The sequence below is a fragment of the Xenia sp. Carnegie-2017 genome, unplaced genomic scaffold (genome assembly GCF_021976095.1).
Source record: "Xenia sp. Carnegie-2017 unplaced genomic scaffold, XeniaSp_v1 HiC_scaffold_22, whole genome shotgun sequence".
Classification (NCBI taxonomy): domain Eukaryota; kingdom Metazoa; phylum Cnidaria; class Anthozoa; order Malacalcyonacea; family Xeniidae; genus Xenia; species Xenia sp. Carnegie-2017.
The window spans coordinates 14956399-14971279 of record NW_025813485.1 but is presented as its reverse complement, the minus strand read 5'-3'; the positions used below and the strand labels follow the sequence as shown (position 1 = coordinate 14971279).

Here is a 14881-nt window from a genome sequence, read left to right as displayed (position 1 = left end):
CATTCAACTTCAAACATTGCAATAATTATGAAATGCATAAAGACTATATAGCTATGTCGTTGTTACTTGTTTGATCTGTGTATCGAAGAAAAATCACTGCAGGGACATGCATGAATGTAGAATAATGAGTGGTAAAGATCGTGTGAAGAATAAGACGTTATTTGTAAAGGTTATTGGTTACGAAATGGATAAAATTTCAGAAACGTAATTTCCATGTTAACGTCAAAATTATCTCCCACGAAGTTCATAATTTTAGTGCTTTGAAAGCATGAATTTAAAACAGCTGACGCACGCTTTAAGTCTGTGTATTACGTTGTATGAAGGATAATTAAGTTTTTACGAAAAGTACAGAATAATATCGCATCATACTTTACGTTGCGCAGACCCAAGCACGCACATTTTGTAGACATTCATGTTTTTTGTCTTTTTGTCATGACTTATGTTTACATTACTTTGGTGGCGGTAAAAAATGCAAAATATACAATATCTAATACTAAATACTAAATCACACATACTTGAAAAATGAAGACTACTTTTTTGTATACACTGTTGTAAAAGAAAACAGTGTAAGTTACAAGACTTTTTTATTAGGGTGGGGAGAGCTGAGGCGGAGGGCTGAGGTGAAACTCCCAAATAAACATGCATAATTTATTTATAGTCTTAATCTATGTTAAAGAAAGATTAACATGACGAAATACTTAATTACAAATTTCTTCTCTGTCGCAAAAAAAAATTATATACCACATGGTTGTGAATACAACTATAATTTTATCCCAACAGTATGTACTTTTGGATCTAAAAATAGTTAATATCTACTTTTAAGAATTATTGGAGCCTGCTGTCTAAAGTATTTTTATTCTTGAATTATCTTATTTGAAGTATAGTCGCTGACAACATAAACCTGCGCAACAAACAAATTGCAAAAATTAAATGAATACAATACAAATGATAAAGTAGCTAAAGCTAAGATTGTTTAGTCAATTCTTTAATAAAGAATCTTTCAAATACTGCCACCAAGCGCATGCATCAAAAAATACCCGAGCACAGAAGTAATTACGTACAGCATAAATTCACCTGTGAATCTAAAAGATTATAATCAGGACTATATTCAATTAAAATTCGCAAAAGTCTGTAAAATAAATGTATATTTCCAATCGTGGAAGCAAAAATATATTTACATAATGGAAAAGTGTTGACGGCAATGATTGAATACCTCTAGTTGGGGTATTAGCAAAACACACACAATTGTGTCAAGATAGGCCAAAGTATTTGCACAACCAATGCATTTAGGAATACCTAAAAACGTATTGATAATTAAAGGAATTGGTGATGTGTGATGCAGTAAAAAAATTACAAAATTACAATGAAATGCTTGTGCTAGCTTTGATGTTTAACGAAAACAAATTGAGGGGATTTAATCGATCGAAAGACCGCATCAATGATCAATTTATACTAGTTGAAATTTTGAATGAGAATATTATTAATCATCGTCATGATGAACATATTTGATTCAAAAACAAGATGACACATAAAAATCATTAATAATTTTGTATGTTGGAAAGATAAAACCCTAATTGTCTTAAACGATTTTGATGTATATTAAATCTAGTAGTGTGACCAAATATGAGCAACATATCTCCACTCAAAGCAAGTTTTCCCTAATTTAGTGAATGGTATGCGGTGAGTTTAATGAGGCAAACAAAACAGGAAAAACGTTTTTCATGAGGTCAAAATATCTTAGAGCAATAGTGTCGTTTCTCAGAAAATTGGCTTGAATCTCAATTATTGCTTCAATTTACTTCAAGGGAGGAAGCGGATCATAAACAATACCTGTCCCTCTGTGAAATGCAAATGATACCCAAAAGCTCTTTGTGTTTTGAGAAAAAGGTGGTAAAATTTTAGCGTCACTTTCAAAATGTTTGAACTGTTGATAATGTAAATTGGTATTGGGCATTAGGTAACAAGTTACATAATGATAACAATTCAGTATTTCACAAATAATACGGACGAAAATGAAATAGCAGAATTTGTACTTCACAAAGCATCGATGTTTGTTCACAAATGTATAAAGACTGAGAAACTTGACCAAAGATCCTGTAGCACATCCAGTATTGAGCAAAAATATATTTTAACCATTTTATAAACAATTTGATCGAAACAAGCGTTTGCACGATCGAGAGCCAAAAAATCTGTGCATTAATCTAAAGTAAAAACGCAGCTCAACAATTTAATCAAGAAGTATTTTAATCTTTAATGTTTTATGGGATGCAATAAATAGTTAGTTTGGCTTTAGTTTTGTAACTTTTGATGATAAAATTTTCAGTCGCTACAGATGAAAATTTCTTCATTTAGGCACGTACTGAAGTTGCTGGCAATCAGCCAGAAAAGGTCAATAATAATAACTTCTATATTGTATTGACTTTATAAATAGTGGGTAGATATTTGCTACACATTTATTACATCTAAGATACAAATCACACGTGAGTAAATTACAATAATATCAAAACATTATTTATGCTTAAAACTATTTATAGCTGTGTGCAAATAGGATTGATAATTTAACAACAATGTAAGATGTTGCTAAAATGACAAAATTTTTCAGCTAAAAAACAAGCTTTTTAACTTTGGTTTCTCAAACTTGATGTAATGGGAAATTGGGAATGAATGCAATTTTATGCTAATTTGTTCGTAACATTGGTTTTCGTTACTATTTTTTTGTTGTTCTTTATGAACTTTTTACAAATTTTATATAAATGTCTTTGTTGTTCCATCTGTAGTTTTTGCAAGTTTCACATAAAATTGTTAGTCATTCTATCTGTAGTTTTTAAGAGTTTCACATAAAATTTTTCGTCGTTCTACATGCAGTTTTTAGTAGCTACTTCTACATCAATTTTATATAAGTTCTGTATTTTTGAACCAGCTCGTGAGTAACGTGCAGAGCCAATCGTCACGTGAGGCCATGCTAACTTATCACAATTTTTCCCGTTTTAATACGAAACCTTTTTACATATACCCAGCAGTATATCAATATGATAATTACAAGTTAAAAGCGTTCATGCAACATTGTCATAAAGTGACATTTCCCTTTTACACGAATGTGTCAAAACACGATTTATATAGACATTATATATTATGGAACAAACAGGTGTATAACATACTCCCACTCTCTGTAATAAAGTAAGAGTTTTCTAAAATGTTCCATCGTCATATACGTCAATTCTGTAATAATTTCTATTTATATTGACGAAAAAGATTTCTTTAAAACCAAGCTTATTGTAAAATATCTTCCAGCTTACACTCAAAAAAAAAGGTAATCTTGTAATCTCTCTTCATGAAACTCGATGCTGTTGACTGTTGAGACACTAAAAGATGTTTTTGTGATGCAAGGCTAATTTCAATATCTTTGAAATATATTGTTGTTACAACAAAACACAAGTAATTCTGTTGCTTTTAGAACGCGAAAGCAATCTCTGTGTTTTTCCATTCCCAGGCTACATAATAAAACAATGAATGTATTAAAATTTCCCAGTCATATCATAAATAATACGTAAAAGTTTTTCCATATTTGTATCTGGTTAAGAATAATGTATGTGACTCGTGACTCGTGACTGAAAAGATGAACGTAACATATGGATTGCATCAATCAAGTTTAACAAATTTTCAGTGTATATTATTGTGTAAAGGTTAAATTTCTCGCGCATTTTGCAAAAAAAAAGCAAGTGATTCGTTCTTTATACATCCATTTTAATTTGTACTCTTTGAAGCATTGTGTAGTGAAGTCAAGTGTTGATTTTTTTTTAATTTACTCAATTCTTTGCTCTTCATTTTAAAATACAAACTGCTCAGTAGAAATTTCACATGCAATTGTTTTCGTTCCACAAGTAGTTTTTAGTATTTCTTCATCGAATTTTAATAAGTCCTTCATTGTCTACCTAACACGTGAGCAACGTGCTATACAATAATCGCCATGTGAGACCCTTAAAGTTAAAAATTTTTTATTGTGTCCTGCACAGCGCCACGCTTAGTTTACAGAAGTATAAAGCTGTGATACCATAAAATAAATGGCGAGACAATGATACAGAGAAACTAATATTCATTTTTCACATGGAAGTATTAAAACGCGGTATGAAATATCGCGTGATGATATATCAGTAGACAAACAGCTTTAACCTGCTCCAACTGTCTAAAATAGATTGTCAGTAGCCTAATTTGTTTACAACATCTTTTACGTCAGTTCTGTCATGGCTTTTATCTGTTTTTGAAAATATTTTCAGAACAAGGTAACAAATAGTAAAATAAAAAGTATGAAAATCAGTTCTTTGAAACCCAGCATAATGTTGCTGATCATTCAGCATAAAAACACGTGATCTCAAAGTCTCTCACGTGTCAATGAAAGACTGTAAATGCTGAGAGGAGATATCACAAGTTTTTCTCCTGCAGTAATAATTTAAAAATCAATATTCGTTTGCTTGAATATTTCACAATACAGCCCAAATGCTTTACAGGAAATCTTTGCAGACGAAAGGTAATGAGTTAAAGTTCCTTGTTATATTTTGTTTCTAAATGTTGCGAAAGTTTAGTGTACGAAAAGGTTCTCAGCAGTCAAGCAAAACATCTGCATAGCTTGCACATATAGAAAAATAATAACCTGTAATCAATGTTACAACATTAGTGTTACATTATCTGCAACAGTGAAAGGAGCTCTATCAAAAGCAATACCTGAGGAAAGACAACTGAATCAAACAAAGGTACTTTTTCTCTTTTCAATAACTGAATCTCGTAAATAGAAAAACAAACATCAACAAGTATACCGATACTCGAAAACAAAACTTTATTCATATCAATTTGCTGATTCGATGGCATTGCAAATGCGTAGCTGTAATAGTTTTTGCCAATCATATAGCAACTCCAAGCAACAGATATAGTTACTCATCGTTTTATTTTTTTGAGAAATGTTATTTGAGAACTTTGAGTTAAAATTGAGAGGAATGTTGATGTGGAAAGGACTTTGCAAAAGATATTTGTCCTAATTTGGTCATTAAATAATTGTGAAAAGTAAAAGTTTTATAAAATGAATGGTTCAAATTTGGGAGTATTGTTACATACTTTCAGATGTTTATCCTTCAATTTAGGGCACCTTAAGGGCAATCTTAGTAGAAGGATTCAATTCCGTAATTTCAATCCATAAATAGCTTTACTCGATATCAACACCAACAGTCCTTCTCAGGACTGTATTTCTTGAATGATTAAAATCTAGAAGTTTTATTTTGAATAAGGATTGTAATAGAGTACGCGATGTCATTCTGGATTTTCTAATCTGCAACTTGCCTTCAAAGAATTATTTTCGCGTTTGTGCTCGCTTTAGTAAGCTTGGAAGGAAATAAATATACAGCATGAGAAAATATAAAATTGCAGTAACATCAAGTTAATGATTAACTCTTTCAAATATATATTTTTCCAAAGTAACAGTAGATTGTAAATTTATTTAGAAGTTTCGAATTTGTCTTTAACTTTGTTTTTTGTCGAGAAATCTACTTATTACGTGTTGCCTGACGAGATTATTTCAACGCATAACGAGTAAAAAAGTTTCAAATAAAAGTTGTACTGGTTATTCATACGTCGATAAAGAAATATTATTTACCATTAGCAACAATGTAATTGATGACGTAGACTAGGCATGCATATCTTAATAGATTTATTCATCCCGGAGAGCTTCCCATTTGCCAATTCCCATTAACTTCAAATCATTGTAAGGAGTTGCGCAAAACTATTTGTGAGATAAGATCACATAATTACATTACTTATTACTTGTGAATTTTTCTGTATCATATAAGATCCTACGCAATGCATAAACTAAAACATTTTATACTGCTATTTCGAAGGCAAAACATGGAGTTAGCAGAAAGAAAAGAAACAGAAATGGAAATTCTAGACCCAAGACGAAACCAATTTACCATAAGAAAAAAACCATTTGAAGAGATGTTGTTGAGAGAGATACCAGGTAATTGATATTTTATTTTACAAGCAAAGTCCGTTAGTTAATTATAGAGGTTTTTCAAAATGAAATAAGTTTGCTAGTTAAAAGACCAAGCATGACCAAAGTGATAGAAACGCATGGCATTAGACATTAATACTTTATCCGCTAGCTTTGAAAGTCGACCAATTTGTAGTAGAGCGATGATTTGGAATGATTACTGTACTTGATCAAAAAACATCTTAGTTGTTTTCATGTACTACATTTAGGAGCAACAAGAACGAATGAGCCCATGCATGCTGTTCTTGAGAGTCAACTAGGTGATGATGAAAAGTTGGAAGGGGAACAAGTTGTGAGAAATAGTGCTTTAATTCATTATCTTGCCACATTAGCCAATTCCAACAACTTTGAAGACAAGTTTGATTATGACTTTGTTGAATCATTGATTAACAACGGTGCAGACGTCAATAGCAAAGATAAATCAGGACAAACGGTTTTTCATGAGGTTGCTAGATCATGGAACATTGATGTTGCGAGATTTCTCATTAAACACGGTAGGTATTCGAAGTTGGTCATAAACCTGGCTAAGAAATAGATTTATAAAATAAACACAATTGGTTTAGACTCTAGAGCTGAGTTTGCATTAGCCAGTGCAAAACACGTCTGAGCTCTACCAATCTAATCAATCTAAACAATCAATCCTTCAAAGAGAATTTGCAAATCGATCATGAATACATTTTAGAGAAAAATTAAAATGTTTGTATTTTTCGGATTATTGTTATTTTATAAAAGAAATAAAAGATGCTTTACGCGTTTACACAGGCTTGTGCAAACCTCAAAGATGTTTGTGTGAACTCTCAAGCATGTGCAACCCTCGACCTTCGGTCTCGGGTTTACACTGATCTGCTCTTAAGTTCTCCCAAAGGTGTCCTCGGTTTGCATAAGCCTGTGCAAACACAGCAAACATCTTTTATTTCTTAATTATATTGATATCTCTTACTATGGCTCGATTTGATTGCTATGATTATTACAAATATTATCATGAGAACAATAAGAGTTTTGCATTTTTGGTTATTAATTGATAATTTCATTGCAGGAATTTCTACTTCTAGGTTGTCTTGCTTTCATTTGTAATAGAAACATTTGCAAGATGTTTAGTCATCGCCCACTGGGAATTTTCACATGTTTAATAGGCATTATGACATTTTGGTATGAAAAAAAAAAAATTTATAAAAACCGACAGCTTAGCTAAAGTTAAACAAGGTGAAAAACATAAAATGTTAAATTTTAACATATGAGGAAAGGGTCTAATAGAAAGGTCTTTTTCCTAAAAGAGTAGCAAACTCCAAAAATTTCAATGAAAAGTTGTTTAAAAGTGACGATCATGCCACGTTATATACAAATGTGTAATTTAAGTTTCTTCCTTGTTTCAAACAACATGCATAATAGGTGCAAACGTAAATCAACAAGATCAGTATGGTAGATCACCACTTCATGTTGCTGCTGCAGTAGATTATGCTGACATGGTGGAATTTCTTCTACAAAACGGAGCTCGCATTGATATCAAAACAACTGGAGAAGAACAAGAGGCAATTCATTTTGCAGCTAAGAATGACGCCATTAGCTCTCTACAAATGCTGTTAACATACGGAGGTAATATCGATGCCAGAGATAGCAAGAACAGAACACCATTACAGGTAAATATATATATATAATAATAAATATAAACTTTGTTTAGTTTTTTAAGATTTCCCTATTTCGTGTTGATGCCATGTTGAACAAAATAGCTTGCGGGTATAAAAATATATTTATATATTTCAAACAGGTTTCCGCTGAGATGAATCGTTCTAAAGCAGCAAAACTTTTGATTGCCAAAGGTGCTCCAGCGGGTGTCTACGATGAATTAGGAAATTCAGCATTGTCACTTCTTATTGAAAAGATTCCAGAAGTAGCTTTGAGCGCTTTAGACCAGTTTCACTCCGTGGATATGATTAACCGCAAAGAATTGTATTTTCTTAACTATTTGGAAGGGAACAAGTTAAGGAAAAAGAAAACGCCAGCTCGTACGCCACTTGAAATTGCTGTACAAAATGAAAGATTTGACATTGTTATGCATCCCGTCATGCAACGATTGATTGAAATTAAGTGGCAAATGTATGGAAAATTTGGGGCAGTATTTGACTTAACCATTAATCTTATTTACACAACACTCTGGACAGTACTTGCTGTAACCTTGCCAATCAATGGACGAGATCTTTATCTGCCACTTGCTCAAAATTCCTGGAGATTAATCGTGGGAATCATTCTCTTTTTGTTCACCGTATTAGAGATTAGAAAGCAAGTCGTTAGTGAGTAGATTTTCAATCATCAAATTGTTAAAGACCCAATAGATTACAAAAAGTCATCTTGTAAAAATGTCAGTTACATAAATGCTTTTATTTATTTATCAGATACAATAAAGAGCCGACATGAATTAAAAAAATGGCGAGAATGGCGTGCTGATGAACTAGAACGAGATATGGCATATTGTCATCCTAGATGGCCGCAAGAAGCTCAATATCTAAAAGCTGAAATAAAGGCTGTAAGAAATCTCTCCTTCATTTCGGGTTCTGATTGGTGGATATATTTTGACTGGATAGCACTCGTCCTTATTCTTGCTACCATGGCATCCCACGTGACATTTTTTCACTACAGCAACGACTTGAGCAGAAAAATTCATCATCTCATATTAATACCACTGTTGTTGATACTTTGGTTGAGAATATGCAAGTATGCTAGACCATTTGAAGCCGCTGGACCTTTTGTTGTTATTTTTGGGAACGTATTCGGAGACATTTTGAAATGGGCTTTTCTAAACAGTATCATTCTCATTCCGTTTACTTGTGCGTTTTGGATAACATTCGGGGCAAATTCCAACAGCCCTGTTGAAAGTTATAAAACTGTGAGTCCATTATTATACAATATGTTCTCAATGATGGTGGTAGGTGATCATGATTACAAGGACCTAGAGAGTGCTAATCCATTAATGGCAAGGCTGTTGTGTGGCTCATTCATTGGTACTGTTGCTATAGTAACAATAAACCTCCTTATTGCATTACTGAGTAATACATTCGAAAGATTGTACGAGAATGCAGTGGCCAATGCTGCAATGCAAAGAGCAAGAACAATTCTTCTTCTTCAGAAGTCATTGAGGAAAAAACAAAAAAAGAAATATTACGACTTTATTAAAAAGGACGGTAGTCCAGAAATAATTTTAAATACTACTGGCCGTTTATCATCAATGGACAGGGATGAACAAGTGACAATGGAAGAAGTTCAAAATGAGATGAAAAAAATTGCTCGCTTACTTAGTGAAAAGCATGGAAAAAAGTTTGAAAAACAGGAAAAGAATTCTGACTTTGTCTTTTTGAAAATGGATGTAAATTCAATAAGAAGAATTCAAGAGGAGCTTACTGACGATGTAAAAACCATAAAACATACATTGCAAGAAATAATGGAGAATATCAACGAAATAAAAAAAACTAGTGATGAAAGATTCAATGTTTTTCAAACAACTGAATTTGACGAAAATACTACAAATATCAAAACAAAGAACAACAACGACAATTATAACAAGGAAATCAACGATATTATTCTAAAAAACAATAGGGAAGAAACAAAAGATGCATCAAACTTATCACAAAAGAGACTGAAGCAAAAGCGTCAGAAATCATCTGAAAGTGATTCCTCGGATCAATCTGATTTATCAAAAAGTGAATCAAAAAAGTGAATCAACAAAAAGTGAATCAACAAAAAGTGAAAGCAAGTCTTCTTCTTTAAAGTCAGGAAAGAAAACGAATGAAAAAAGTCACAGTCGAAGAAAAATAAGCTTATTTAATGAAAAACGGGAAGATGGAAATCATTCAAAGTTCACAAATCATGCTCCAGATGGTCAAAATGATGTGTTTGAGAGACTGGAGCCAAATGATCCAAACAACTCTTATTTATCTACATGGAACAGCTATAGGCCTTGGCTATGTCAAACAGCTCCATCAAACAATCAGCAGGGAATGAATGTTTATAATCAGGTGCAGTCATAGTTACTATTTTTTCACTAGCAGTATAAAATATAGTAAAGAAATTATACGTATAAAAGCTAGAAGGTAACAAATAATAACCAAAATTTATTTGTGACTATCTACAACAAGTTATGTCAATATGATAAAAAATTTTGAGAAAAGGTCCGTTTATTCACAAAATTCCTGGCGTTGAATCAAACAGAATTACTTGCATTTTATTAAGCTAATACTCTTTTCCTTTTATTCAAGATTATTTTTGCATATTTCTCGCTACATTTTTTCACTATAATTGTACAAAAGTTAAACAAAATGAAGGAGATTGAATTCAGTAAAGAACCATAATTAATACCACAGGATTTGAAATAAAAACTAGAAATGACCCACTTTTTCAATGGACAAACATTAAATTTTTTTGTTTTGCAAACGTTATTTTAAGGATTATCAGGAAACAAATCGTCGAGACTGCACGCCTTCGGATAGAAATCATGAAAATGTGTACATCTACTTACCACAAAATCCTTCAATGCACCCCAATGTTCCTTATATATCTCAGACAGAAACGAACCATCGGCATAGTATACCTTCGGATATAAACAATGAAAATGTGAACGTCTATTTAACCCAAAATTCTCCCACAAGCCCAAATGTTCCTTTTAAATCTCATGTTTATGAAGGGGGAAAGCGTCGGCATAGTGCGCCATCGAATGGTAATCATGAAAATGTCACTATGTATCCTACACAAAATCTTCTAATGAACCCAAATTTCCTTCATACAATTCATGCTCATCAAGAAAGAAATAGTTGGCTTAAAACGACATCTGATAGAAATTGTGAAAATGTGAACGTTTACTCATCCCAAAATCCTCCAATGAGCTCCAATGTTCCTCATACATCCCCTTTTCTCCCAGCAAATATGAACGTCCAGCAGAAATCACAGCTGTACAAAGAAAATCACCATGATATTTGGTATCCATCAGTGCTAGAACAGCAAGGAAGATATGAAAATGAAACACAAAATCATGCCATACCAGAAATTCGTTCATCATCAAACGTTAGCCATTACAATGTTAAAATTTTAGATCAAAATTTAACGGGAAATGAGAACTATGGATTTCAATCTGATCACTTTCCTATGAAGATGCAAAAATGGTCCAAGGAAAATCATTGCTTGAAAATAACGGTAATAATGTAACAAGAAACATGGCACCCACCAAGCAAAACGTATCACCCGGACGCAATCCATATTTTAACACAATGTATCAACTGCAAGAAAATGAAAGAGTAAACAGTTTAGAATCAGAGAAAACTCACAATGACGACCAAGAGAGAGATCTCACTTACTTAAATGTATCAAAAGCTTCTCGTAAAAATAGCCAAGAGTATAAAGGTTTTAATCAAGCGTATTTCAACAAAGAAAAGTCAACAAAAAGCGTGCAAATAAACCCAAATCGTCCGTGGACGGTTGAAAAAATCAACGAACAATCTGGAACTATCACAGTTTCAATTCCAACTTCAGCTATGGAAAATAAAAATTATTACCACGAGAGAGATGTCATTGACTCAAATATACCAAAAACTTTATTTGAAAACAGTCAAAAGTACAGTGATACAAATCAATTGGATTTCAACAGAAAAAAATCAATAAAAAACGTAAAAATAAACCCAAATGGTCCATGGACCTTGGAAAAAATTGACGAACAAGCCGGAACTATTACCGTTGCAATTCCAACTTCAGCTATGACAGACAAAGATAAGAAACTTCTTGAAAAATCACAAAATAAAAATCACCCAGTAACACAAAAGATTGATTCACAAAGCTCTTTAACTGATAAGAAAGAATCCAATCTAAAAAATAGTTCCGAGTTTCTATCACTGACAGATGGTCGTGCATGGTATACTAGATTTCGTTCAAATACTCCAATAGCTGCAGAAATACTGGAAAAAGTAATGTTCTTTGAAGAGAAATTTTATGAACGTCAAAACATACATTCTCCAAATGTTCAGTCAAGTGAATCATTGTCAAGAGAATCATCTATGGGAGCAACAGACTCAGAACGATCGTCTACATCAAATGATTTTATTGCATTATTGCCATCGAACAATAAGGAAAAGCTCCAACATAAGTATATCTGAGGTAGGCCTTTATTTATTTTGAAATATCAGCATGCAACAATGACCAGTTTTTTTCAAACAGTTGCGGCATAAAAAGTAATTAAATTTTTATTTGTAGCACACGCTTTGTACAACTATCCTAAATTTTACTTTCGAATAAAATTTGCTTCTGTTTTGCTTTTTCAGAGACTTACAGAGAATGAAGCAAAAACTAAAGCAAAAGATGAGAAAAGAGTGGCAAGATTCAGAGTCCGTTTCCTCAAGACAATATCTGATAAATCATAATCGTCACGTGACTAAATAGCAACCTATACTTGATAATTGAACAAGACAAGAAACTAAGAACACAAAATTTCACCAGTGTATCACCATCAAATGTAGTGTGAGGTATGAGCATTTGTCAAGAAAATATTTATATGGTTAGAAATTTCATTAATATATAAGTAATAATTAAAATACTGATTCACATTTAAATAAATAACATTATAATTATGATGCAAGATATTTTAGGAACTGGCTTTAAAGTTCACTAATAATAGAATACAAATGTTATGAAAAGTATTAATCAAGTTTGCACTGTTATTATAAACATAGTGGTTTAAAGGTTTACGATGACTAGAAAACTTTATCTTTTCCTGCAGCACTGCCAATAGTTTATTTAAAATGAATAAAAATTTTAGCAAACGTAAGGAGAAGAACAAATAATCTTTGCGAGAGAAAGACACTATATAACACTGGTGGGTACGTTACTGTAAGTAGGCATTATATGCAAAACGCAACTGGGTTGAAAACATTCTTGATGATATAGCTTCATGTGGTAAAAACACGACGAAGATATTCAAGATATACAATGCAAAAAAAGAGGTATAATTTGGAGAAGCATATGATTTAATAATGAAGAAAAACCCACAGAAACAGGAAGAATCGTTTCACGGTCAACAAAATAAAGCGACCAAAACACATCTTTGCTATTATTTGAGTAACACTTTTGAATTTATTCTTGACACCCTGATTATGGCGTTTTGTAGCATTATATTGCCCTAATTCACAAACATCATTGACCAACAACATTGTGAACGACATCAAATGATATGCTGATGTGCAATAAAAAATTGGCCATTTACAATTCCTCAATTCTTAACGATATTTAGATTCACCAACACAGATCGTAGATTTAAAGACAAAAAAGCATTTTCTGAATCATTTTGGAAAGGTTTTCTTCTAACACAGGAACAAGTTGAAAAGCTTCAAAAAAACGTCTGTTATTCCTAGAGATTCATGAAATAGAATGAGCTATAATCGTAGCACAAAATAAATCATATACCACATAGTAGTAAATACAACTATAATTTTATCATAACAGTCGAGGACATGCTAACTGATCACAATTTTTTTCCGTTTTAATAAGAAAACTTTTTACACACACCTAACGGCATATATCAATGTGATACCTTAGAAGCAATCATGCAACACGACAGTGTCAAAACACGATTTACAATTTATATTATGGGAGTGGGATAATAGGTATATAACATATTCCCACGTACTCTCTATAATAAAATGACAGTTAATTCACGTCAATTCTGTGAAGATTTCTATTTACATTGACGATAAAGATTTCTTTGTAATAAAGCTTTTTATAAAACATCTTCCAGCTTACACTTAAAAACAAGTAATCTCGTAATGTCTGTTCATGAAACTCGGTGCTGTTGAGACACTGCAATATGTATTTTATGATGCAAAGCTAATATCTTTGAGATTTATTATTTTTACAGCATAACACATGAAAAGCTTCATTGAAGTGGTTCAGAAAGGTTCAAACTTTCATATAATTATACTTTGTTGCTTTTGGGTGTAGAACGTGAAAGCAGTCTTCACGTTTTGACATTCCTAGGATACATAATCCCAGTCATAACATAAGTAGTTATAATACGTTAAAAAATTTCTCATTTTTACATATTGGTTAATAAGAATAATGTATCCCTGTGTCCCATGACTAAAAAGGTCAACGTAACGTATGGTATTGAATAAATGTTTTTCAATTGCATCAATCAAGTTCAACAAATTTTCACTGTATATTATTGAGTAAAAGTTAATTTTCTCATACATTTTCAAAAAGCAAGTGATTCGTTTTTCACATTCATTTTAATTTGGACTCTTTGAAGTATTTCATGTGTAGTGAAGTAAAGTAATGATTTTTTAAAATTTACTCAATTCTTTGGTCTTTATTTCAAAAACAAACTGCTCAGTAAAAATTTCACATGCAACTGTTTGTCGTTCCACAAGTAGTTTTTAGTATTTCTTCATCGAATTTTAATAAGTCCTTTATTGTCTACCTAACACGTAAGCAACGTGCTATACAATAATCGCCATGTGAGACCCTTAAAGTTAAAAAATATTTATTTTGTCCTGCAGAGCTCCACGCTTAGTTTACAGAAGTATACAGATGTGATAACTTTAAAAAAATGACAAGACAATTATAAAGAGAAAATAATATTCCCTTTTCACATGGAAGTGTTAAAACGCGGAATGAAATAAAGATGATATATCAGTGGACAAACAGCTTTAACCTGCTCCAACTGTCTAAAATAGATTGTCAGTAGCCTCATTTGTTTACAACATCTTTTACGTCAGTTCTGTCATGGCTTTTATCTGTTTTTGAAAATATTTTAAGAACGAGGAAACAAATAATAAAATAAAAAGTATGAAAATCAGTTCTTTGAAACCCAGCATAATG

The 14881-nt window shown here is 32.1% G+C and overlaps 1 protein-coding gene across 1 annotated transcript; it reads left to right on the top strand.

Moving 5' to 3' along the window:
* Window positions 1-4257: 4257 nt before the first annotated feature.
* Window positions 4258-12473, top strand: LOC124446591 (transient receptor potential cation channel subfamily V member 3-like). The gene is made up of 9 exons (XM_046997429.1): window positions 4258-4525; window positions 4673-4748; window positions 5883-6001; window positions 6244-6528; window positions 7424-7671; window positions 7800-8322; window positions 8425-10041; window positions 10469-12166; window positions 12331-12473. The coding sequence occupies exons 3-7, from the start codon at window positions 5890-5892 to the stop codon at window positions 9741-9743; spliced, it is 2487 nt and encodes an 828-aa protein (XP_046853385.1). The 5' UTR covers window positions 4258-4525; window positions 4673-4748; window positions 5883-5889; the 3' UTR covers window positions 9744-10041; window positions 10469-12166; window positions 12331-12473.
* Window positions 12474-14881: the final 2408 nt, after the last annotated feature.

Excerpts from the sequence above, each read along its gene's own strand:
- LOC124446591 (XM_046997429.1), top strand. The coding sequence starts at position 5,890 with ATGGAGTTAGCAGAAAGAAAAGAAACAGAAATGGAAATTCTAGACCCA. Across the intron at positions 6,002-6,243 it reads GTTGTTGAGAGAGATACCAG|GAGCAACAAGAACGAATGAG; the intron begins GTAATTGATATT and ends TACTACATTTAG. Across the intron at positions 7,672-7,799 it reads AGAACAGAACACCATTACAG|GTTTCCGCTGAGATGAATCG; the intron begins GTAAATATATAT and ends TATTTCAAACAG.